This window comes from Meleagris gallopavo, chromosome 25 (assembly GCF_905368555.1).
Source record: "Meleagris gallopavo chromosome 25, MGAL_WU_HG_1.1, whole genome shotgun sequence".
NCBI lineage: Eukaryota > Metazoa > Chordata > Aves > Galliformes > Phasianidae > Meleagris > Meleagris gallopavo.
In genome coordinates this window covers 4,442,559-4,467,536 of record NC_139428.1, presented here as the reverse complement: position 1 = coordinate 4,467,536, position 24,978 = coordinate 4,442,559, and the positions used below count along the sequence as shown (strand labels likewise).

Sequence of the window (24,978 nt, the reverse complement as noted above, 5' to 3'; positions counted from 1 at the left end):
GAGCCCCAACATCACCTGAGGCTTAATCACTCAGAAAACTGCTGTCATGTCCTATTGTCACTGTATTGGGAGCACAACCTCTTTCCCATTATCTGCCATTTCAAAATAATATGACTTGCCAGGGGACAGGCATGACTCTGGAGGCTGGTAATAGGATATAAAGACTTTGATCTGCGGGTCATCCATCTGAACACTGCCAAGGTCAGCTGCAAGGGCAGAGATGTTACTGGCATGATGATTATTTTGCCAAAAGACCCAACATAGAAATAACCCAGCCCCTCTGTGGCAAGCAGCAGGGTCTGAAGGCTGGGTTAGAATCATAGAATCATTAAGGTTAGAGAAGATCACTAAGATCATCATGTCCACCCATCGACCCAACCTCACCGTGCCCGCTGCACCACGTCCCTCAGTGCTACGTGTTGCTCCTATTTGGAGAGCATCTCAGGCTTCCAGTTCCTCTTCACTTGGCTTTTGAGATTTGATGGCTGTCCATGGTCCCATTCTTCCCTCACCATCATTGTGCCCTCCTCTCCACTCATCGCTATCAGCTGCTGTGATCCAGGTCAGCACTGACCTCTCTTCCATCCTTGGCTACAAGCAACCATGCAGATTTATCTCCACACCATCCCATCCAGTCAGTTTGATTCCAATGATTAATTAAGCGCTTGCTAGAAATGAGGTTACTCCCTCCAGCCACACTTATAAATATTAGCAGATTAATGGGAACTGACCACGTTGAACGGCCGCTACCAGGCTGTGCCCTGGCATTTACCATTGCAGAAATGGGGCCACAGCACAGCTGCAAAATGCTGCTCATTGAACCCCTGCACCTTCGTGCCACAGCCCCTCCTCATTAGCACAGTGCCCTCACCCCACTGCTGCTCCAGAAGATGCTTTAATTGCTGTTGGTCTCATTAGCAGTGCCCCCTTCTCATCATCCTTCCTTTAATTGCAGAATTCCTCCTTCTCCAGCTCTGAGCAGAATAGAACCTGTTACATGAGAGAGAAGCCCAGGTGTCCCATCCCTTCCTGCAGAGCTGGGGCTGCCCCGGTGCTTCCCATGTACCATGAGGGGTGGGAGCATCCCAGCACAGGGCTGGGCACAGGGCACACTGCTGCTCGTGTTCCCTGCAACAGCTCTGGATACTCGTGTGACTTTCCCAGGAGTTCAGCCAACACCCAGCCTGCTCGGTGTGTTTGGTTTGCACTAATCTGTTTGGTTTTTTAATTGTCTGCAAACAAAGTGCCTTCTTCTTTGCATAGCAAACATGTTGGGCACAGGCAGCACTGCTGCACGGAGTCATGCCCGCTCTCTGCTCCCAGGACCTGGGCTTCCAAAGCAGAACACAGCCCCTGTTCCCCACCACTGCTCCCCTCCTGCTGGCTGCTGGGGAGAAGAGAACACGAGTCCTGAGCCTGACGCCGTGCACAGCAGCTCCGTCACTGCTCCCAGAGCTCTTCTGCTGTATTTATCCAGCATCAATAATGGGATTCTGCCCTACTAAACAGCATCTGCATCAACATCACTGAAAGCAGGAGTGATTCCTGCTGCGTTAGTGTGTAAAAGCCTTTGCAATCATCTTGTGCTATGGACCTGAAGAAGGGTTTTAAATATAAGGCTCTTTAATAAGATGAAAATAGCTTCTCCTTCTCAGCATTCTGCCATGGTTTGTGCCATAGGAACACTCTGGTCATGTTGGGGATGCTCTTTTGCTGTGGGTTCCCCCGCAGCCCTGATGCAGCAGCCCCTCCTCACCACCCCAGCTTGACTTTACTATATAAAAATAAAAATAAAAATAAAAATAAAAATAAAAATAAAAATAAAAATAAAAATAAAAATAAAAATAAAAATCAAGCTTTTCAGATGGAAAACCCAGGCAGCAAAAAGATGGCATCGAGGAGCTCTGCAAAGCTGGAGAGCTGCACAGGGCTGGGGAAGAGCTGTCCTCAGTGTGTGCAGCAGGGAAACGGGCACAGCCCCATCCAGCCATCTCCCTGCAGAGCTCACTCTGCAGTGTGATTCATGTCAGGAGCTCGGCGAGTGACTCCGAGATGAATGACGCTATATAAATGCAAAGCGTTATTAATATTTCACGTTGTAGTGAAAGTGTTCTAATGGGGCTTTTTCCTGCAAGACGGAGTGCTGCCATTAACACACCTCTGTGTGCCGACCCGCCTGGGTGAGCTGCTCCCCATGGGCTGGGTGCAGCCTCTGGCACCTCTGAGCCTCTGCAAGTCTGAACTCTTTGGCAAATGGAAGTGGGAGAGGCAGCGGGGAGCATGCATCACTCTGATGTACCTAAAAAAGGATGATTTGGGCCCCAAAGTGGCAAGCCCCTTTGGATTGCCTCCATCACTAAAGGGGAACCTGGAAACCCCCCTCCTGTCACAGCTGTCACTGTGATGCTTTAAAAAAAAAAGGGCTTGTTTGATTTCAAACTGCAGAACTCTTCCCTGGAGCCATCGGCAAACAGTGGTAATTTACTTTACAGCTGTTTAGATTTGTTTCTCTATTTTTTTTTTCTTTCTTTTTTTTTTTTTAAACACCCAGCGGAATTGCAAATGAAACATCTATTTGCTCTTCAAATGGTGTCAGCCCTACCTGTGCTCTGGCACTGCATGCAGCACCCAGGCAGCCCCTGCACTGCTGTGGGATCGGGTCCCCATCCAGGGAGGACTTTGGGGCAGCCCCTGGGGGTCCGAGCAAGAGAAGGTGGGGGCAGCAGTAGGGTCCACATGGTGGAGCAGCAGCACCTGCTGCACTGGGACACCCCAATGTCCCCAGGATATCCAGGCACCCTGAGCACATCCCTGCAGTGTTACAGCCCTTCCTGCGTTGCAGGCAGAGTGTGAGCCAACGCAGCACGCAGGGAACTGCCTCGAAGCCAACCCCTGCCCCCAGGAATCTCCTCCTCGCTCCCAGGAGCCCTGAGATGATTCACACCCTGCACACCCTGCCATGCGCTCCTGCCCGGCGAGCACCGACCCAGCCTCTGCGGGACGTCCCCAGGTAAGGGGCAGCCCCGGGTGCTGGGGGCTCTGGTGGTGTGGGATGGGGAATTCTCTCACTGTGGGTGCACACAGCTGAGCCCCACACTGCAATGTGACTGTGCACCCTGGGCTGCTGCTGTCAGTTTGTTTGGGAAAGGCAAAAACCGGGTGTTGTTGTGTGTCCCCAGTCCTGCATCCGTGCCTTTAGTCAACCCCATGGGGGCATGCAGGGAGCTCTAGCTCCCACGGGAGGTATGGGCATAGGGCAGCATAGAACTGCATGGAGCAGTGGAGCCTGTGTTGCTTTGCTAGCAAAGGGAAATGTTCTTATTTTGTTGATAAATTAAGTGTTTAAGGAGAGTCAGTCTCAAAAGCAGCACTGGGAATTGTGCCCTTCCATGTGGGATGTGTTTGTTGGGCTTGTTGCAAGCCGGGGTCAAACAGAACTGCTATGGGTCATGGGGATGGAATGGGCTGAGTTGATGCCAACTGGTGATGATGGGCACCCAGACCTAGAGCAGCGATTCTGCATTGCCAGGGGCTGAGCAGCCCCTCCGAGCCCCACTGCATGGTGTCCACTCACCATGGCAGAATGTGCCATACCACATTGTGTCATAACACTGTCCCATGCCGTGCCATGCCATGGTATGCCGTGCCACACCAGCTCACAGGAGCTGCCTGCCCTGGTGTGTGGGCAGCACTACTGAGTTGATGTCAGGCTCCTCCTGTGCTTTGGGGTGGGGAGAGTGGAGGAGACGTTGGATTCCAACGGTGGGAGAGGACACAGCGGTGGAGCCGCGGATGAGTCACACCCCAGCCTGCTCCTATTTGTTGTGCCAAGCCTGGTAGCGTAAGAAAAAAAATAATAACAAATACCTGGGTGATGAGGTGAGAAATGGGGAGGGCAAAGTGGGATGGGGACAGGCTGAGCCGGGCACAGATTGCGGTGAGCAGTGGCTGGAGGATGCTGCTCCTGAGGCTTTGCTGGGTCCTCAGACCCCACAGGTGGGGACGGTGCTTGGCAGAGGATACTTCAGTGCGAGCGAAGGGCAGTGGCTGTCCCTGAGGGCACCCAGGTGGGAGCACAGCTCAGTGCCATGGGGCACACGGTGGGACCTCCCGGTGCTGCCAGAGACGGCCCCTCACTGTGTCTCCTCTCTCTTCCCAGAGCAGCTAACAGGACCGGGACACCATGAACTGGTCAGTGTTCGAGGGGCTGCTCAGTGGGGTCAACAAGTACTCCACAGCCTTCGGCCGCATTTGGCTCTCCCTCGTCTTCATCTTCCGCCTTCTGGTCTACGTGGTGGCAGCCGAGCGCGTCTGGAGCGACGACCACAAGGACTTTGACTGCAACACGCGGCAGCCGGGCTGCACCAACGTCTGCTACGACCACTTCTTCCCCGTCTCCCACATCCGCCTGTGGGCCCTGCAGCTCATCCTGGTCACCTGTCCCTCGCTGTTGGTCATCATGCACGTGGCTTACCGCGAGGCCAAGGCGCAGCAGCACCGCGCCGAGCGGGGGGACGGATACCGCTCCCGCTTCCCCAACCCCGGCAAGAAGCGAGGCGGGCTGTGGTGGACGTACCTGTTCAGCCTCATCATCAAGGCTGGCGTGGATATGGTTTTCCTCTACATCTTCTACCGCTTCTATAGGAACTACAGCCTGCCCCGCTTGGTGAAATGCCAGCTGCCCCCCTGCCCCAACATCGTGGACTGCTTCATCTCCCGGCCCACTGAGAAGACTATATTCACTCTCTTCATGGTGGTCACCACCTGCATCTGCATCGTGCTCAGCCTGGTGGAGGCTGCCTACCTGATTGGGAAGCGGTGTCGGGAGCGCCTGCAGGCTGGCAATGGGGAGAGCCATCGGAACAGCCACGAGTGTGCCGAGCTTGCAAGCACAGGGGGACAGGTGTTCCATAGGGTGGGATACAAAGACCCCACAGCCTCCATCCCCAGTGACTCCATTCCTACAACCTCCATCCCCACAGCCTCCATCCCTACAACCTCCATCCCTACAACCTCCATCCCCACCACACTGCCTGAGCAAGAGAAGAGTCCTTCCTAGGGCTTCCAGAGCGCTGTGACTGCCCAAGATCCTGCTCCAGATGGGACCACCCCAAGTCCCCACCATGGGAGCACTGGGAGCACTGGGGTGGCTCAACCACGGAGATGGGGCTCAGCCCCTCCCCTCCTCAAGGCAAGGCAGTTCGCATCGTTCTGATGGATTTAGGGTAAGAGCAGGTGCTGCAGGATGAGCCAGCAGGTACCACAAGGTGAGGGGCAAGCAGCTCTGTGCCATGCACTGAGCCTGTCTCAGCGTGTATCTTTGCAGTGAATAAATATTTCTGTCTCTAAGTGATGTTCTCCTGCTTTTGGGGCTCAAAACTGCAGGGGAGATCTCATGCCAAGGAGGGGCACGAGGGCTGTGCTGCCCCTGGAAAGGCACCGAGCAGCTCTGGAGCCATTTGTGAGCAATGCTGCTCTTGGTACAGCAGCCACAGCCATGAAGCACAAGGGCGAGGAGCCTGCTGTGGGCTGGAGAAAAGCACCCGAGCAAAGCAGCCAAATAAAGGAGAGGAAAAACACCCCAGCCATTGATTAAACAATAACATTAAATGGCAGAGTATGATCTCGTTTATTGCTGTAATATGTCGCGTTCTGCCGTGACTCAGGCTGCTCTGCAATTTCTAAGGCCATCAACAGTAACTGAACATTAGCTGGAATGAATAATTAACAATAATTTCATGGCGAATGCACTCATAAGTAACATTAACATTGAACAAGCGGCTCGATCTGTTACTGGTTTTGCTGTATTTAGAGGGCGCAATTATTATCTTTTCCGTGTGCACAGAAAGCCCCAATGCTTGCTGTGTTTGCTGCAGAGAAAAGGCACATAGGGGGCTCTCCTGCCCAGCCCTGCAGTGCAGGGCTCTGCTCGGCCACCTCTCTGTGCAGCTGCTTCCACTTTGCAGCAAGTCTGAGCTCATTAACCCTGAGCCCACAGCTCTCCAGAGCTGAGCTGTGATGTGCTGGGGGCAGGAGATGCTGTGTTCCCCCACGGGGATGATGTGTGGGTTTGCCCTGTGAGGATGGGGGTGATGGAGGAGCACAAGGGGGTCTCTGCCTCCTGGGTCCCTGTTGGCACGTGGCACAAACAGTTTGGACACCTTTGGGGTGATGGTGGCAGATGGTGTATATGAGTGGATTCCTTCCATCTCTTTTAAGTGAAGCTGGTTTGATCTCTGTCCTCCCTTTGCTTTGGATAATGTTCCTTGCTGAGATCTTCAGTGCCAGAGGATTCAGGCAGCTCCCTGTGCTAAGCCCTCACCTCTCCTTCGGAGCACAGGGCTGGGCTGTTTGATTTGCAGCACAGTTGGCTGCTGCTGATCAAGGCTGTCCTCTAAGAGCAAAAGCCAGAGGTGTTTCCCAGCTGAAAGCCATAATCCCTGTCGGGATGGGACACATCCAGCCCAGCCCAGCCCGCATCCAAACATCCCTGCCCCACTTCCATGCATCAAAGCAGCAGTCACTTAGTGCAGGACCTGACTGTCCAGGTGCTGCTGTTGTTGTGCTGCGTTATCTTGCCTGGAGCAAGCATTGCAGCAGCTCTGCAAAACCTTGCACCATCTAGGCTGGGGTTTGGTGGTGGCTGGCAGGACATCGGTGTGGTTATCTCGTTCCTTCAACTGTGTGTCTCTGCTCTGCACCAAAGGGAGCTGAGATTGCCCCAAATGGCGCTGCAGGAATTGGGAATGGGGGACAGTGGTGTCCCCGTGGGGCACAGAGCACTTGGTGTCAGGGGATGTTATCATAAAGGCTGTTTTCTAGACTTCGCATCATCATCATCCAGGGACTGCTCTATTGCGAGGGATGCCCAGAAGCCTCCTGAATTTTTGGAAGGCAGCATTTAAAACCAAAGCACTGCCAATGCCAGCCCAGCTGGGGATGCAGTGGGACTCACATGCCGCTTGGGGCAGCCCATCCTTCCCAGCAGGGTCACTGTCAAAAACCCGCCTGGTTGCTGGGAATTGAGGACAAAACCTCTGATTTGTGGCCAATTCCCCGCTCCCACGCCCCCGGTGACTCCCACGCTGCAGTGAGGTCAGGGCTGGGTTGGATCAAAGGCAGCGCCAGGACCCAGCCCCACTGCATGACCCGGCACCTCTGCCTTGCAAACCCCATTGAAAACCCTTTTAAGGAGACTCTGAGATCTGTTTTTTTCCGGTGGTGTTTGGAGACTGCGTGCTCCACAGCTCGATTGCTTCCTTATGGAGGCCCCGGGGTCAGCGCACTGGAAGTCACTGAGTGCTTTTTGCGTTCATGTTGTACTGATTGCAGGATGGGGCATTCCCAGAGATGCCGATGGATTTGGGGGGACTCCAAGCATCCCACTCCCACGTGGGCACGAATTCACAACTTGCACTACTTCCTGCAATCCAAAGAAGAAGCAATGAGCAATCCGAAGGCCAAGCACAGCCGCAGATGGGAGGTACGCCTTTGGCGTGGCTGCCCAAATACCCAGCGCAGCGCAGCACAACACAGGGCTGTGTTCCTTCCCCACCCAACTGCCGTGGGCAAAAACTTCTGCCCATGTCAAAAGGCACTGAACTTTCTCCCCATGTGTCAGAGCCGCGGGGCACGCGGCCCCTGCTGAAGTGCCCCAATTGCAGCAGAGGGGCTGCTGGGACCACAGGTTTTGTTGCAGCCTGGGGAGCAAACCAGACCAGCTGGGCGGCTTTCGGCGTCTCCTCCCTTTGCTTTTTCTATCTCTTAGGCCACAGCCCCCAGATTCCTGCTGCAGCTCATGGCTTGCTACAAAATAGCTCAAATTCCTGATCCTGATGATAGGTGCCCAGGGCCAGGGAAGGGCTGCAGTGGCCCTGGCTTTGCTTACAGCAGGGAGGTGAGTGCCTGGCATAGCATCACCCTAGGTCCCACTCCTTTTGAGAGAAGAGGGGGAAAAGAAACAGGAAGGGCCCAGATTTGGCACTGGGAACTGGTGTATTTGCTCTGAGCAGAACAGGAGAGATGCCTGGGAACCACGCAAGGTTTCACTTGGGCTCTCCTGCTCCCCACTGTGCCCTCAGTCTGGCACAGCACCAAATCTTCTTGACCTGGACTGAAAAAATGCAGCAAGGCTCCATCGCCTCAGGGAGCGGCTCCTTATGTGCCACGAGTGTTCTGAGCACAGCATGGTGAGCACCCGCCATGCCCTGCACTGGGAGGGGTCCCAGCACCGTGCCCTGGGGGCCCCAAAGCTGAGCTGTGCTGGAATGGTGCCAGCAGGAATCACAGGGGCCCGTAAACTATAGGTAAGAGGAAATGCAATCCTACCCCGGCCACGTTGGCAGAGGCGTGAAATGGGGCTGAGGTGGAGCAGGGACGCTCGGTGACACTTGGCTGCCCATACAGGGAGGGTCTGACCCAGCATCCCATAGGACAGGGGTGTTGCCCACTTAGGGATGCGTCCTGGGTCCCATCAGGATGGGGCAGGACGCGGTCAGCAGGGCACGGTCATGTTGCTGGGTTGGTGCTGTGTGTTGGGAAAGGTCTCACCCAGCAGCACCCAGAGCGGGGTGATGTCTGTGGGATGCTGTAGGTTGGAGATATTTATGTTCTGTTGCCAAAGCATTAGTAAGGCAAATTGTATTAGAAATGGGTCATAATTGTATAACATGTGACTCTTAACAACTGTTGCTGTTGCCTGGCTCACTCCGGGTGTGGATGGGGCTGACGGTGAGAGCCCCATCAGCACTGGGCTGAGTTTGCTGCTGGGTTCGGTGCTCAGAGCCCCCAGGGCACAGAGCATCACCTGGAAGAGCTGCTGTCGTTTCTGGTGGAGGAATCTGGCTCTATTGCTCCTGCTGCAGGATTTGACCTGCCTTTGTTGTTCAACCCAAGCATGTATGTGCATGTGCACAGACAATAACCACACGGATCTGTTTGCCAGACTCACCCAGTTACTCGGAACAGAACAAACCTTCCCTTCATGAGACATTGCAGCTGGGACCCAAGCATACAGGAGTGCTGCAGCCAGGAATGGGTTTCCCCGCTCCCAGAGCTGCCCAGACCCACCCTGCTTCCCTCAGTGCAGGGCAGGTACTTGGCTGGGGCTGGGGTGGGAGTTTACAGCCTTGGGCTGAGCTGGATGAGGTGGGATGGATCCTGCAGTGTTAAGGGCGTGTGGGTGTCACAACTCTGGGTGCCGTGCTATGCTGCAGTGGCTGAAGTTGGGAACCCTGATGCCACGTCAGGACCCCACGGACTTGATCCACAGGGCTTTGCATGGCACGTGCCCCCACAGCATGGGGCAATGCAGGGGGCACGACCACCCCATCCCCTCCTAGCTCTGTTACATTTGCACCCCAGGTGGGAGCGGGGTGCTTTCAGCCCCGCCGCCCTGCACCTACGCAGGGCAGGACCTGGGGGTGACGCAGCAGGTTGGCACGCAGCGGTGCTGGGTGCTTTGCAGGAGGCAGAGCCCAGCACACCTGGAGCTGCCCCTGGCCAACAGCCAGCATCACCCAGCCGCGGGGCTTGCACAACGCGGGGCGTGGTGCTCCCAGCTCAGCTCCCTTCCTGCCCCACTGCAGACACATGGACAGGAGCAGCAGCAGGCTGAGGTGAGCGCTGGGTGCAGGGGGGGCTGCGCAGCATCGCTCGTGGAGCCCTCAGGGATGGGGAGGTGTGGGATTTGCAGGTGGCTGTTGGGGGGGATGGTGAAAGGCCAGTGGTCCTCATGGGATATGCAGGAGTTATGGGCTCCAGGCTTCGCTCACCAGCTTTTGGTTGAGGATGGGTACGTGGCAGCTCTCTGCTCCTGATCTCACAGCAGATGTGTAGGAAGCGCTGGGCTTGCTCACACTCCAGCAGGGCTGAGCTCTCCAGCAGCTCTGTGGGCTCTGGGCAGCACTTGAGGATCTGTTCCTTCCACACAGCTCCAGGACACGTAGAACCAAGCAGTGAGGGGATCCCGAGCGCTGCGCTGTGATTGTGCTGCCAGCCATGCCCCAAACTGGGATCTTCACACCCCGCAGCCCTCGGTGAGCAGGGACGGAACCGGAGCCTCTTGCAGGTACGTCTCAGAGGTGCTGGGTTGGTAGAGGCAGAGCTTGTTCAGCATGGGAAGTGGGGTGTGGGAATGCTGAGGATGGTGATACTGGGAAGCGTCTGCACTGGAACCTGGGAGAGGAGTGACAGCCAGGGTGACATCCATGGGCTCTCACTTTCAGTGATTCTGCCCCCACCTGGGCCCAGGATCCCTTGTGTCACCTGCAAGAGAGAAAACTTGTTTCCTGCAAATCCCTTTGGGCTCTCAGTGAGCAGGAGCCATTCAGCCCAATTTACCCATGTGGAAACTGAGGCCGAGTGGGGCTGGGATGGGCTGAGTCAGAGCCTGACATCCTCTAATGATAAAGATCCCATCAGTCACCAAAACTGATGGATGTGCACAGGGGCTGCCCAGGACTCCCACAGCCCCAGGGCTGTGCAGAGCATGCAAGGGAGTGAAGCTGATGGATATGAGAGGTGAGCCTGGGGCTGGAGGAGTGAAGACCATGCACACCTGGTGCTGTGCCCCATCGGGAGCCCTGCCAACCTGGTCCTGCTGGGGAGCTTCACCCGCTAGGTGATTAACGGCAGCCACAGGCTCCCCAAAGCCTCCCTTCCATCATACCACAGCTCTGATGTGTCTCACCACATGAAGTGACGTGCCCTGAGTAGTCACCCAACTGGGTTGATGTGTGTGTACCCAGCAGCCCAAACAGGGCCTGGCAATGCACTGCGGTGGCCAGCAGCACGTGTTCCTTTGGGCACTGAAGGGGGGATGGAAATGTGCAGCAGGATTCCCTCTTGCCCCAATCCCAGGGGTGCTGCCAGGTCACGAGGCTGCTTTTCACTGAAGGGTTTGCTTTGCTGCAATACCCAGCACGCCATGCACTCCCGACATCCTCCCAGGGCCTCTCTGTTTATCCAGGGGATTTTGCTGCCAATTTATACTGGGACTGTGGTTGGCAGAGGTGCTCCAGGCAGCTCTTCCCTTATGGCAAAAGCTTTAATAGGGGGAAGCCTGGAAGGGCTGAATCACCTCTGAACGTCGCTGTAAGAACCCAGGGTCAGCCGTGTCTCCATCAGCCCAGGCTCTGCTCTATGTGGTCATGCTGTGTCCCCAGCTGAGTGTGATGGATGGGAGGAATTCAGGAGGTCAGCTGGGTCAGGAGGGTCCATACAGCACTGCAGTGCTGCAGGAAATGAGCTGCCCTGCTGTTGTGCCCTATTGAATCTCCCCACCCATCGATGTTTCTCCAGGTGTCTGATTCTGACTGCAGCTATCACCACTCACCATGGATTGGAAGACACTGCAGGGGCTGCTCAGTGGGGTCAACAAATACTCCACAGCCTTCGGTCGTATCTGGCTCTCCGTGGTCTTCGTCTTCCGTGTCCTGGTTTACGTGGTGGCAGCTGAGCGCGTCTGGGGGGATGAGCAGAAGGACTTTGACTGCAATACACGCCAGCCAGGCTGCACCAACGTCTGCTATGACCACTTCTTCCCCATCTCCCACATCCGCCTCTGGGCTCTGCAGCTCATCTTTGTCACTTGTCCCTCCTTGCTGGTCATCATGCACGTGGCTTACCGGGAGGACCGCGAGAAAAAGAACAGGGAGAAGAATGGGGAGAATTGCCCCAAGCTGTACAGCAACACAGGCAAGAAGCACGGTGGGCTGTGGTGGACTTACCTGCTCAGCCTCTTCTTCAAGCTCATCATAGAGATCCTGTTCCTCTACCTCCTCCACAAGATGTGGGACAGCTTTGACTTGCCACGGCTGGTCAAGTGCACCAACGTGGAGCCCTGTCCCAACACTGTAGACTGCTACATCGCTCGGCCAACCGAGAAGAGAGTCTTCACTTATTTCATGGTCGGGGCCTCTTCCATCTGCATCGTCCTCACTGTCTGTGAGATCTTCTACCTCATCTTCAAGCGCGTTGTCCGGAGCACACGCAAGTGGAAGAAGTCCATCAAGCGCTCTATGAGCTACAGCAAAGCCTCCACCTGCCAGTGCCACCTCAAGGCGGAGGAGAGGGAGAACAAGGCCCTGAATAGGTGTGTGGCAGCCTAAAGGCCTTGGCTCCCATCCTGACCTCCATCTGATGGGGTCATGGAAGGGGAAGAGGGAAGGCTAAGGGTCCTGGCACATACCAGGGATGGCTGCCCTGGAGGTGACCTCCAGCAATGCCACCACCAGAGCCTTCAGCTGGGACTTCACTGGCTCTGTAGGGGAGGGAAAAACATCCATGGGAAATCTTCTTGATGCCTCTAAGGGCAATTGTATGTCATGGGAACATGAGTGATGTGATGATGATGGGCTAGGGTGGTTGTAACCTCTGCAGCTTGTGACGGGCAGGACAGGGCAGGAACACAGTGGGCACAGACCAAGCTGGGACACAGAGGGACCCCATCCCACCACCAGACAAGACCTTCTTAGGGACCCGCAGCATGAGGTGTGGGGACTCTGTGGACCAACAGTGCCAGGACTGATGACCACATGCATATCCCCAGGGTGTCCCAGCAGTGAGGGCATGCCTGGCAGTGGCCCAGCGCCAGCTGCCCACAGGCATGCTGTAACTAAGAGTGTCTGTTCTTTCCACAGAGGAGAGGAGCTGTAACTTCCCCTGTTCCAGCCAGCTTGCCTTCCCCTCGGACCATGAGCTTTTCAAGCCTACAAAGTTCCCAAACTCTGGATATTTGACCTCCATGAAAAATTATTAAACTCAACGAAGTCCCCTGAGAGAGGATTGTGGGGTGACTGAGAAGACACAGGTAAGGGACGGGCAGCCCCTGAGCTCTGCTGGCTGCACCCAGTGGTGCTTGGAGATCATGCTGACACACGGACACCAATCACAAGCTCTGCTAAGCAGCCACCAAGCTGCCTCCAGTGCGGACAAAGCCATTGTGCTGGAAGGGCACACAGGACTAGGACCAGCAGGAGGGAGCAGCCGGAGGCTCCAACAGCTCCTCTTGTGTTTCCTGTGCTGCTGCTCCTACGCTGGGTACAGTTGCATTGAGCAGTGCCCAGCCCAGGCTGCTGGTGCCCATCATATGGTGCTGCTGCATTGGCCCAGGACAGGCAGGAACAGCTTCTCTCTCTCTGCTCATGCAAGCACCTCGCTGACGTCCTGCCCAAGTGGCTTTTCTGGCTCTGCTGCTTCCCTCTGCACCCACCCCTTGCCTCAGATGGATGTGTCATTCACATTAGCAATGAATCCAAGGGGTCAATAAACGTTTCATTGTAGACATTGGGATCTGCTCTGCTTGCTGGAAATTGCAGGGGGGAGGTGAGGGCTGAAGAAATGGATTTGTGTTGGTTCCTCAGGTGCCCCTGGTGGGTTCAGTCCCCTGGCCTCGTGCCTGGTATCCACCTGCCCCCTCCCCTCCCACTTGTCACACATCATTAAACTTTAATTCACCAGAACTGCACGCTGGCCCCCAAGGAAATCAAGGCGAGATCAGCATCAATCATTTACTAAACCTTGATAAATATTACAATAAATAGAAATGATTTCCACTTAATCTCTCCCTAAGCAGTCTATATGCGGAGGGTCTGCTCAACCCATGCTTTTCCAAATGCACACACATATTGCAGCAGGTGCTGCCATGGCTGGGGCTTGTGCTGCACCGAAAGGCAGTGACAATGATGCCCACGTGGCATGGTGACACATCTCTGCTGCTCAGCACCTTGTCACTTGTGCCATCTGTGGTGCCAGACTTGGACACCCCACACCAGAGGACAGATATCACAGGTATCTGATCGGGATGTGCCTTTGCAACCAGTGTGGGGTCTGTATTCAGGTGCCCTCTTGCCTTACTGGAGACCTGTGGCCGGTGTGGGTGAAGCAACGTGGGAGCTGGTGCATCCACAAGTGGGGACGGCTCCATTTCCTTTGTGGTTTTGGGGCTGCTCCCCAGAGGTGATCATTTCCGCCCATCAGGGACTGGCAGGGTGCAGAGCATCACTGGGGACAGATGCAATGAGGGGACACGTCACAGCAGCAGCCACAACTTTGGGCTGGTGGGAAGGGGGAAGCGGTGACCCTGCTGAGCTGGCTGGAAGATGGGTGCTGGACACCTGGTGCCACAGCACGTGGATGTTACCCAATGTAATTAATTTATATAAGCGTAACGAGGCTGTTCTGGCTCCACCTCTGCTCAGACCTGTCTGTGAGGAGGAAATGCCACGTCCTGGTGGGGAGAGGCAGCAGTTTCCTGGTCCAGTTTCTGCTTGGATTGCCCAACGTCTGCCGCTCCCATGCAGCCTGTGCTGTGTGCCATCCCACTGCAGCTGGAAGGACACAAATGGGGGTTTTTGTCCCCCAGAGCATCTGGACTTAACCCTGTGCATAAAATATCAGCATCCGCTTACATTGCTATCCTGTATCAGTCCCAACTCCCCTCACTATGAGCAAATCTACTCAGGGCATCCGCACCGCGGCCTCTCAGTGCCACCTCACAGCCTCCCGCTGTCCCCAAACCCTCCCTTATTCCAGCCGGGCTCTGTTCAAACCCGTCGGCGGCCGCGGCCCCGTGCCTTTGCCCGAACTCAGCCTGCGATGTGGCTCCAGCACCACCCAGCGCCCGCGCCGCGCACGGCCCCGCTCCACAAGCGCCTGGAGGAGCGAAAGATCCCAAATCCCGCAGTAACGGACCGGCCCTAAGGGCAGCATCCTCCGGGTACGGCCGTACGGGGCCGAAGCATCTCCCATCGGGTGTCCCCGTGTCCCCGCCGCCTCGCGATGCCCCCGGCTGCAGAGGAGCTTTGAACGGGTGCGGGACGCTCAGCCGCCGGGCTCTCCCCGCAGGACAGCGGGGGACAACGGGGCACGGCCATTCCCCCGCTTTCTGTCCCCGTCCCCCCCCCCGAGCTGCCGGACCCCTCCCGGCTCCTTTCGCCCAGCCCGTCCCGTACTGCTTTGACTCCGACGGACGGCCCCGGCGCAACGATTCGCGTTTGGGTCGCGCACAACTTCTCTCTCCCCGCCTCCCGCCGTCACCGGGAGCCCTCCCGGGCGGTGCTGGCGGCCCCACCGCCCCCGGCCCGCCCCGACGGGGTGGGAGCGGGCGGCCCCGACCCGGCTCCCCGCACCTGCGGCGTTTTGCTAAGCCCCGGCCCCGGCTTCCTGTCCGCGCTCCTCCTCCGGCTTCCCCGGGCCCCGCAAGGCCCCCGCAGCCCGACCCGGCCCGGCCGCTCACACCCTGCACGGCCCGAGGCAGAAGGGACGTGCCCGGCGCTGCCAGGCGGGCGGTGAGTGAGTGAGACCCCCCGGACCCCCCGGCACCGCATCACTTTCTGCTTCGCGATGGGATCACTGCTCTCTGCATGCACCCGCTTTTCTGCTTCGGGGCACTTCTCCATCCCACCGGGAGACGTGTTCCTTAAACAGTCCAGCTGCGCTTAATTGGCAAAGGTTAATTAGGAGTCAGGGCTGTAGTTGCTTCCTCTTTCCCAGCTGGGCTGCAGGGCTGTGCTTTGAGGGCGGATGCAGGCAGGCTGGCTGGCTGGCTGGGATGACAGTGGGACAACCGGGGTCCCACGAGCAGTGCCAGGTCTGCGTGCCGTGAGTGGCTTTGGGGTCCCTAAGATGGGGGCTACAAGGGCATGGGGGGAACAGTTTGGGGTTGGGGTGGTATTGTCCTACAGCAAGGGAGCTGGCTGTAGATTGCAGGTTGGGCTAGCTGAGCTCAGTGGTCTTTTACAACTTGAATGATTCTCTGATTGTGCACTCAGTTTGGGGACAGCACTGCCTGAGTGTCGGGGTGACAGCTGTACTCAGGGCTTTGTGCCACTGTCACATTGCTTGCTGCCCTTTGGTGGGGCTGGGCTGTAGGAGGGGTGAGTTTAGGCTGCCTCTTCAAGCTGCCAGCCATGCCCTCACAGTGGGTTTGCTGGGACCTTCTAAAGAGTGATTGTGTCCTGAGAAAGCTTGGGGACGCAGTGTGTGAATGGGTGATTGACTCGATTCCCCTCTGCTGCCAGAGGCACGAGGCTCCTAGAAGATGGGCGACTGGGGATTCCTGGAAAAACTGCTGGACCAAGTCCAGGAGCACTCGACTGTGATCGGGAAGATCTGGCTCACCGTCCTCTTCATCTTCCGTATCCTCATCCTGGGCTTGGCTGGTGAGTCCGTGTGGGGGGACGAGCAGTCAGACTTCGTGTGCAACACCAAGCAGCCGGGCTGCACCAACGTCTGCTACGACAAAGCTTTTCCCATCTCCCACATCCGCTACTGGGTGCTGCAGTTCCTCTTTGTAAGCACCCCGACCCTCATTTACCTGGGCCACGTTGTCTATCTGTCGCGAAAGGAGGAGAAGCTGAAACAGCAGGAGAATGAGCTCCGGGCTATCCACAGCAAGGACCCAAAGATTGAGCAAGCGTTGGCAGCTGTAGAGAAGAAGATGTCCAAGATCTACATGACGGAGGATGGGCGGCTCAAGATCCGAGGGGCGCTGATGTGGACGTACATCATCAGCGTGATCTGCAAGAGCATCTTTGAGGCAGGCTTCCTCGTTGGCCAGTGGTACCTGTATGGCTTCTCCATGGTGCCCCGCTACGTGTGCAGGAGGGACCCCTGCCCACACCAGGTGGACTGTTTCATCTCCCGCCCCACCGAGAAGACCATCTTCATCATCTTCATGCTGGTGATGGGCCTCATCTCCTTAATCCTCAACCTTTTGGAGCTCTTCCACCTCTGTTGCAAGAGCCTGCTCAGCAACATCAAGAAGGTGCCGGTGCCGGCTGGCCCGAGCCAGGGTGCCTTTGCTGATGACATGGGCTCGGGCCCCTACCCGGCCAAGCATTACCCCTTCCTGCCCATGGCCGAGAGCCACACGCCACCCTACCAGGCCTACAACAAGCTCTCCAGTGAGCAGAACTGGGCCAACTTCCGCAACGAGGAGAACCTGGCATTGGGCAGCAGCACCAGGCCCCTCTCGGACCCCTATGCCCCCAGAGTTCCAGATGCCCCAGTCTCTGAGGAGAAGCTGTGCAGCCGGCCCAGCAGCTCTGCATCCAAGAAGCAGTACGTCTAGGGCCAGGTGGGGCCATCCCTGGTCCCTTTGTGCCTGGACTGTCCCTTGTGTCCACTCTGAGGATGTGGTGCCTGCTACTGGGAGTTGATGCTCACAAACTCACCAGCCCCTGAGCACAGCCTCTGTTCTCTGCTGTTTTCCCCACGGGCCTTGCAAGGAAGGAAACTTCTCCGGGCTTTGCTGGGATGGTGTGTGCAGGGCAGAGGGACTTGGCATCACTGTGGGAAAGGGAGCAAATCCCCAGGGCTGGGAATGGGCTGTCCCAGGGCTGTGGCAAGGGGTCCTGTCCGTGCAGCTGGCCCCTGGGACATGATGAAGTCCCACTGCCAGTGTGGGAGCACTGTGAAGCCATGGGAAGCCGCTTGTCCTGGCTGTGGGCTGTGTCCCTTTCCTGTGACCCAGCAGACAGCTGGCACTGCTCCATGCGGGGGCTTTGCTGCCAGAGCTGCCCCTGTCCCTGTGGACCACAGTGGGGTTAACCCTGCACTGGGACATTTGTCACACCGCACGTCCCCATCGCCCTAAGTGCCCCAGGACCCCCCCTTTGTCCTGTCCCTGGACCCTTTCCCATGTGATGTCTCTAAGTTATTTTTAACGTGCCAACCCAAGCACGCAGCTTTCTGCCTTAAAGGTGCCGTTGTGCAGGGGACCAAGGAGCCATGTCCATCCCAGGCCACCAGCCCTTGTGCCCAGTGGTTTGGGGGAGGAATTAGCCTAGCAGTAACCAGTTTGAGGGGCCGTTGTTTTTAATACTTTGCACTAGTCACCTCCTGCTGTGGGCTGCAGTGCTGGTGATGGGGCAGAGGAATGGACCACTGCCCACCAAAGCTGTGAGATGGAAGGGGCTGCGGGAACCTGCTCCATCTGCTGCTCGTAGCCCACGTGCAGCTACAGAGCATGAGCGCAGGGTGTGGGCTTTGCTCCTCTGTTCTGTTTCCCTTTCCTCCCTGCCGGACTGAGCGCTGTATTGCATTGAATAAAGTTGGATGAGTTAAAGGTGCAGTGTGGTGAGAGCATATTTGTGCCACTTTGCTGGTGTCCTGAGGTGTGTGCATGGGCACAGTGTGAGTTCTGGTGATGCTGCTCATCACTGCAAGCGCAAACCCACCTGCTGCCTCTGCAGGGCCCATTATGGGGCCACTGCGATGCAAAGCAGAATTTTGGGTGCCCCCATCACTGGGGCCTCTCATCTGCCTGCCCCAGCTCTGCTGCAGATAAACCTGGTGGAAGCCACAGAGCTGCTGCATAATAGGTGGAAGTGAGCTGCAGATAAAGGAGCACAATGTGCCTCGGGGCCCTATTTGGTTTCCCTGGCGGCGTGAGCCCAGGGCAGAGCCTGCTGCTTTCTGCTGAGGGCCTCTTCAGCGAGGGTGGGACAGGCTAAAAATACCCCACAGGCAATGAAATATGGGTGATACGGGGCCATATCACTGCCAGAGGAAGCAGGGAGGGAGGCACTGTGCAGAGCCACAGCTGTGCCCAAGCCACTCCCTGGCTTCCCTCCCTCCACGGGGATGGGAACACGTGCCTGGAGCATCCCCAAACCCCCGTGCTGGGGTGCTGTGGGGCACCAGGACAGACCCTCTGCGGGGACCTTCCCAGGGGGTGCCCCTTGGCTGGCTCCCACCGGGAACCAGCAGAGCCCGGCGGCCCCGTACTCTGCAGGGAGGAAATGCCAGTGGGAAGGGGAATGGCGCAGCCCCACAGTGTTTACCACCGCCGTTTGCTCTCCTCGTGTCCCAGGCTGATATTTTTGTTGGCACCAGGCGATCGTCACGCTTTTCCCTGCAAGGTGGAAAACAAGACGGCCGCAAGCTCCCTTGATGGAGCCAGCGGGGCCACGCGTGCCCGACCCCACGTGCTGCAACAACACGGCCCCACACACCGCTATTGTCCCCGTGTTGTGACAGTGGTGGCTGCTGTGACCCCGTGCCGCCGGGACCTTCATCGGCACGCGCCAACAACAACAGCCAGAGCTCACCTGCACCGCGGCAGCGGGGATGGGGCAGGCGTGGGACCCCCTGAAGGCGGGCGGGCAGCCCTAAGACAAATAAAAGTTTGCAGCTGATAAGAGTGCTGGCTGGCCCGTAGGAGCCCTTTTGGACAGATAGCAGCGGGACAGGCATTCACGGTCTTTCTCACACCTCTGTGTTGCCTCCTGAATAAACAGCCCCCTCCGGTCCCCTTCTGGGAACAGCACTTGCTGTCCCAAAGCTCGGCCCTGTGCCGTGGTGCTGAGTCCTGCAGCTCCCTGTGGGCACCCCAGGATGGGCACTTTTCTGGGCGCTGCCCTCCACTGCCTCCCCTGGGATGGGGAAGCCCCACCTCAGAGCCTATGGGGTTTCTCTCTGTCCAAGGCTGGAGGTTTTTTCAAGGGTGCAGCCCCTAAAATAAACTCATCATGAGCCCCATGTGCACATTTTCTTTAATGGAGTGCAAACAACAACTTGCTGCTGTTCCTACACCTATAGCTCCTGGAAGAAAGTGAGTGCCAAGAGAGCGATGTGATGTCTTCAAGGTGTGAAAGAAATGGGGAGGGAGGAGCACTGGCAGATGGATGTGCACCCAAACAATGTGGAGCTCAGGGATCCCAGGCAGAGGTGTCCCTTGGGCACAGCTTTTGGGTATCTACTCTGGCCCTGGAAGGGTTTGGGGGTGCTCAGCTGGTCCTACAGGGGCCACACATTGCCCAGGATGCCAGTTCCTTCTGGAGCCATTGCCCAAACACCAACCACTGTCCCAGGGCCACCAGTTAGCACCAGCCTGCACTGGGTTCTTCTGCACAGTACAGCCCAGGCTGGACACAGGAGCAGCACACGGACTGCTGCAGCTCATCCCACCGCAAGGCTCTGTCCAAGGAGCTGGCCAAGCACCAAGGAGTTTATTTTTAAGCTTTCCCAGCGCAGAGAAAAGAGCAAGCTGCTAAATCCGACTCGCTCGCAGGAAGAGTGGCGGCGGCAGCGGGAGCAAAACTGCAGCTGAGAAGGGAGGAAAGGCAGAGGCTGGGCAGGGCGATGCCAGCTGGGACCACAGCAATGATGCATCTGTGAGCCCCAGCACTACCATGATGGCATCACCAACCGTGGCACAACCCTGCCTCTATCAGCCCAGTGCCTAAGGAGGAAAAGCCAACCCCACGCAGCTCCCTGCAGGGTTATATTTAAGCCTCCACGCGTGGGCACAGCAGACAATGTGGCCCCTGAGACACGCGTGAGAACCATAGGCAGGAGGAAACGCGCTCAATAGCCTCGACGACTTCCCGCATCCTGACATTGTCGCTCTCCTCCAGCCGCTTCCTCGTGTTCAGGCAGTGGAGCTGCAGCAGCACCCGCACCCCCATGCCCACCCCAGGATGGGGTTGCATGAAGAGGTGACACTGAGCGGGATGTGTCCCCTGTTGCTGTCCCACGCCTTGGATCTTGTTTAAAGTTGAGCTGCTCTTCTCTAAAGGTGCTGCAGGGCTTTTGCTGGAGCCGGCAGCAGCAATGCGGCTACGCTGTGGGACCGTGGGTCCTGCAGAGGGACTGAGACACTGGGAAAGGACAAGATGGGAGCCTGGGAAAACAGCCTGGGTTCACCAGGGCAGGGAGCAGAGGTCCCCAAGGAATGCGGGGATACACTGGGGAACACAAACCATTCGTTAGCCAGCACCTCTGGGGTGAGCACACCTCTGCATCTCGGGGCTGTCGGCACGTCCCGAGTGCCCTGGGGTGACAGTGCTGCCCCAGGACAGGAAATGTGAATGGGAGTCCCCATGGGTCCCTGCACTGCTCTGCAGAGCCATGTCATTCACTCATGGCTGCCACTGCTCCAAGCAGGCCTGGTGCCACCACATGGTCACAGAGTCCCAGACCTACAGCTGGCATGTCCCCACACTGAGCTCACCGGACATCCTCTGCAGCTGCCCAGGTGTGCTGAGCTGTGCCGAGCAGCTGGGGGGGCTCTGGGGTCTCCGTTTCCCCCCAGCAGTGTGAGCTGGGAAGCAGAGTGGGGAGGGCAGCAGAGCAGGCTGGCTCCATCCCTGCATCCTGCCTCCGGAAACCAAAATCTGTTCCTCGCACCTGTGAGGGACCCCCAGCAGCAAACACAGCCACAACCAGAGCATGGCTCTGCATGGAGCACAGCTGCCCCTGGAGCTGGTGGGGAGGAAACAACCACGGGTCTGGCAGGGACAGAGTCCCAGTATTGCCAGTGGCTCCAGTGCCATTCTGGCCTCTGAGCTGGACACCAGACCATGGATGGTGGCTGCTGCAGACCCTGAGCGCTCAGTCTGGAGTCCTTTGTTCTGAAAGAAGGAAAGAAATGCCTGTGGAACACCAGCAGACACAGGAGCTGAGCCCTGGCTGCACGGCACTGTGCACAGTGCACACTCCAAGCACGGTGACATTTTGGCAGTGCTGGATTTGATCCCTGCTCAGAGCACAGCCCATTGCCACATGGGCTTCCTCAAAGCCAGATGGGTCCTGTGCTGATGAAGGAGAGCATCCTCCCACAAAGAGCAGCCCCTGTGCTGGACCACAGCAATGTCTCGCCCATGAGGGGTGGTGCACGAGAGCTGGAAGCCAGTTTTTACCATAATGGTGCATTCAGCGATGCTTCCTCTTGCTCCTAGTGAGACATCATGGCTGTTTTTCCCAGCTCTGAGTTCTCGCCGGTCCCTATTCTTGTCCAGAGAGTGCTTCCCAGGCAGCACATTGTTGAGATTCAATGGGAGGAAGGGTGGGTTTGCAGCACCAAGGGTTTAGGAGAATTGTGGCACTTTCCCCCATTTGTAACCGGTCTGCGGAAAGCCCCAATGCCTTGGGGAGCCCATGGCTCATCCCTAATGGTCTGCTGGTGCAGAAACCAGGTGGAAATGTGGAAGCACTGGTCAGGCGGCAGGCATAGATGGCTGCAGAGGTTGGGGATGCACTATGGGGCTCATGGTACCCACACATGGGCTGCTCGTGGCCCATCCTTCCCCACACATTGTTTCAGCAAGCAGAGGCTGTGTGGGCTTGGGGGCAGGAAATGGGCCAGCAAAGCCCCAACAAAGCACGATTGTGCCCTGCAGGGCCTGAGAACAGGCAGATCAATGGGCTATAAACAGCCACGGGAGACGCTCCGTCGCAGGGTGAACAAAGGAATTTCAGAAGAGGTTTCCGAGCTGGGTCTGGCTGGTCCCAGGTGGGGGAAGTGAAGGGTTCTTTCCCACCCCAGAGCACAACAGTGAGCCCAGCATCACTCCCAGCTGGGCTGGGAAAGGCAGAGATCGAGTACAAGGGCCTCTCGGCAAGGGGGACAGAGAGGCATTTGAACTCCAGAACATGGCGTGACAGCAGGACTGGGCTTGGGGCATCGCCACAAGAGTCCTCCTGCACCTTCAGGTCCAGGCAGTGCTGAGCACAGCCACCACACAGCACACGCAGCTCCTCCTGGCCCTGCCTGCCTCAGTTCTCTCACAAACGGCCTCAGACGGTAAGTTCCTGGTGGAGAGCTCAGCCAGCAGACAGCGAGCCAGCCCGAGGAGAGCAGGTCGGGAGGTAAACATGGCCCAGGCAGTAAAGCTGTCAGCAGGGCAGAAGGAAGCGGGACAGAGCAATGCAAAACGCTGAACTGGCTGCTGACATCAGGGCTTTGCATGAGACACAACAGATTTATCGGCCCCGGGAGGGGAAGGCCAGGCTGGGGCAGGGTGAGAAGCTCGCTGCGTGACCAGGGAAAAACAAGCCGGGAGAGAGAGATAACCCCATGCTGCAGGCAGAGTAACAGCACAGAGTGGGGCTGATCCTGTGCAGAGTTTCATCCCACTGTGCTGGTAACACAGGGTGTCCCCCCCTTTGGCACGAGGGGACAACGCTGGCCCCGGCCCGGTTTCAGGTACCCCAGCGCTCCCCCCCCCCGGCACAGAACATTCCTGCTCCTGTCCCTCGGGCCCCCACCCAGCGTTGTCACCACCCTTCTGGTTTAGATAAGGACGCTGAGGGGAAGTGGTGACGTGGCACGGGGGGGCTGGGAGGGAGGCACACAGCAACACAGGCTGGCATTTCAGTGTTTCCTCCACCCTTCTGACCATCACCCCTCCCCAGCCATGCCAAGTGGGGTTTCTTGAAAACACCAGGAGCAGAAACATGCTCTGAATCAGGGTTTTGGACAGGCGACAATGCAGAAGACAACACTGAGGCCCAGGACTCACAGTTTAATCTGGCTGTGCGAAGCAAGAGTTCTCATTCTCTACACCTCTGAGCTCCACAATGGATGCAGGGCCAGGATGTCTGCCTTCCCTGGTCCACTTCCCTGCTGCGAAGCCCCAGGATGGTGCAAAGAGAGCTTCCGGATCCCCACTGCACTCAGGCTCTCATGGTGATAACATGTTGGCGAGGTGCTGAGGTCTCTAGCAAACCAGTCTGGGTTCACAAAGAGCAAGAGGAGATGGAAGTAGGAGGGCAGGTCCTCCTCGCCCTGCAATCAGCCCACCCTACTCCATATCACTCAGGTCCAAATGTACAGCAGAGAGCAGATCTCTTCTGCTTCCATGCCCACAGTGGGACAAAGCGACACGTGTGGTGATTAAAGCCATGAGGGTTTCGTGCTGCCAGGGCCAAAATGGGTTGAGAGCTGGTGAGTTTCACACATTCCATCTCCAAACCACTGCCCCATTCCCCATCAGCTGTGGAGGACAGGGTCTGGCTGCAGTCCTGGAGACATTCGCGGGGTGGGCAAACCCTGACCGCTCTGCAGAGCCCAGGGAGGGTGACGTGCATCAGCAGAGGCAGAGAACAGCCCGAGCACAGCCAGGTGCAGGACGGGGTGTGGGCGGAGGGGTGCAGGTGACAGAGGAGCCCCAGCACAGTGCTGCTGTGCACAGCCCAGGGCCAGCTGGGAGTCCTCAGCTTCAGCCGCGCGGCGCTGGCAGAACCGACAGCTGCATTAACTCTTCTCGGGCCGGTTCCTGTTCAGCACCGCCCGAGGGGCAAACTCCAATTTCTCCTTGAGGCTCACCACCTCGGTCAGGTCCTTGCCCGCAATCTCCTGCAGTTTTCGATCCTCCCTCCGTTCCGAGATGCTTTTCTCCTCCTCCTCGGCCGGCGGCGGGCTGGGGCCGCGGATGAACCACTCCAGGTGGTATCCAACGGCACCCACCACGAAGGCCACGGGGAAGGTGACGTAGGGCGCGTGGGTTCGCACGGCGCTCCACAGCACGGACCACATGGCGGCACCGAGACGAGCGGCCGAGCCCAGCGAGCCCCGCTTGGGCCTACACCGCGGTGCCCGGAGCCCGGCGGCCTCCCCACACCCCGCACCCCGGAGCGGGCAGCGCTCACCGGTGCCCCGGAGCGGCCGGCTGCGGGAACCGGAGCTCCGTGCGGGCCGCGCTCACCCGGGCCCGGCCGCCGCCGAAGCTGCAACCGCTACTTCCGGTACCGGGGCCGGAGCGGCGCATGGCGGTGTGTGCTGCCACCTAGCGGGCAGAGCGGGGAGCGGGCGGGATGGGAAACGAGGGGGGAGAGGGAGAAACGGAGAGACGTGGGGAGACGCGGGTGGGAGGCTGCGGGGAGGAAGATGTGGCAGGAGAGCCGAAGGGAGAGCCGTGGTGGGGAGAGCCGTGCGGTGAGACGTGGGATGGAAGCGGGGGAGCTCCGCGCAGAGGGAGAGCCGGGGGTGGGCGGCACGTGGGGTGAAACCGTGCCGGGAGACCTCGAGGGAAGAGCTGTGCAGGGAGACGAGGGCAGCCCGCGCTGGGGAGCCGCTCTGCTGCCCGCTCCTGCCCCAGGCAGAGCAGTCACCTGCTGTAGGCAGCCTGCTTTAGAGGTCCCTTCCAATCCCTACAGTTCTGTAAGTCTGTGATTTCTCGCCCCCACGGATCATGACCCGCCCCCCGCCCACCCTGCAGACCCCCCCGTGCCCGCCCCACGCACACGAAG

General features: G+C 57.9%; 4 protein-coding genes across 6 annotated transcripts; 3 read left to right on the top strand and 1 right to left on the bottom strand.

Moving 5' to 3' along the window:
- Positions 1-2,439: 2,439 nt before the first annotated feature.
- On the top strand, positions 2,440-5,349 carry LOC100546775 (gap junction beta-5 protein). Of its 2 annotated transcripts, none has more exons than XM_010723320.4 (2): positions 2,440-3,010; positions 4,160-5,349. In XM_010723320.4, exon 2 carries the CDS (start codon positions 4,184-4,186, stop codon positions 5,057-5,059), a length of 876 nt encoding a protein of 291 aa, XP_010721622.1. In that variant the 5' UTR covers positions 2,440-3,010; positions 4,160-4,183; the 3' UTR covers positions 5,060-5,349. The 2 variants fall into 2 exon arrangements, with proteins under 2 accessions (XP_010721622.1, XP_010721624.1); XM_010723322.4 differs by lacking the exon at positions 2,440-3,010 and adding an exon at positions 3,895-4,067.
- A 4,583-nt stretch (positions 5,350-9,932) lies between these two features.
- Positions 9,933-12,424, top strand: GJB3 (gap junction protein beta 3). Its single transcript, XM_003212593.4, is given in 3 exon segments — positions 9,933-10,069; positions 11,302-12,102; positions 12,105-12,424. Coding segments are annotated over 2 exon segments (804 nt in total). The 5' UTR covers positions 9,933-10,069; positions 11,302-11,336; the 3' UTR covers positions 12,143-12,424.
- Positions 12,425-15,027: 2,603 nt separating this feature from the next.
- Positions 15,028-18,070, top strand: GJA4 (gap junction protein alpha 4). 2 transcript variants are annotated; one of them, XM_085208614.1, is made up of 2 exons: positions 15,028-15,290; positions 16,023-18,070. In XM_085208614.1, exon 2 carries the CDS (start codon positions 16,043-16,045, stop codon positions 17,072-17,074), a length of 1,032 nt encoding a protein of 343 aa, XP_085064740.1. In that variant the 5' UTR covers positions 15,028-15,290; positions 16,023-16,042; the 3' UTR covers positions 17,075-18,070. The 2 variants fall into 2 exon arrangements, with proteins under 2 accessions (XP_085064740.1, XP_003212623.1); XM_003212575.5 differs by lacking the exon at positions 15,028-15,290 and adding an exon at positions 15,377-15,592.
- A 5,167-nt stretch (positions 18,071-23,237) lies between these two features.
- On the bottom strand, positions 23,238-24,509 carry SMIM12 (small integral membrane protein 12). The gene has a single exon (XM_010723323.4). It carries the CDS (start codon positions 24,263-24,265, stop codon positions 23,984-23,986), a length of 282 nt encoding a protein of 93 aa, XP_010721625.1. The 5' UTR covers positions 24,266-24,509; the 3' UTR covers positions 23,238-23,983.
- Between the last annotated feature and the right edge of the window lie 469 nt (positions 24,510-24,978).

Coding starts and splice junctions, on each gene's coding strand:
- SMIM12 (XM_010723323.4), bottom strand. CDS start 24,265: ATGTGGTCCGTGCTGTGGAGCGCCGTGCGAACCCACGCGCCCTACGTC.
- LOC100546775 (XM_010723320.4), top strand. CDS start 4,184: ATGAACTGGTCAGTGTTCGAGGGGCTGCTCAGTGGGGTCAACAAGTAC.
- GJA4 (XM_085208614.1), top strand. CDS start 16,043: ATGGGCGACTGGGGATTCCTGGAAAAACTGCTGGACCAAGTCCAGGAG.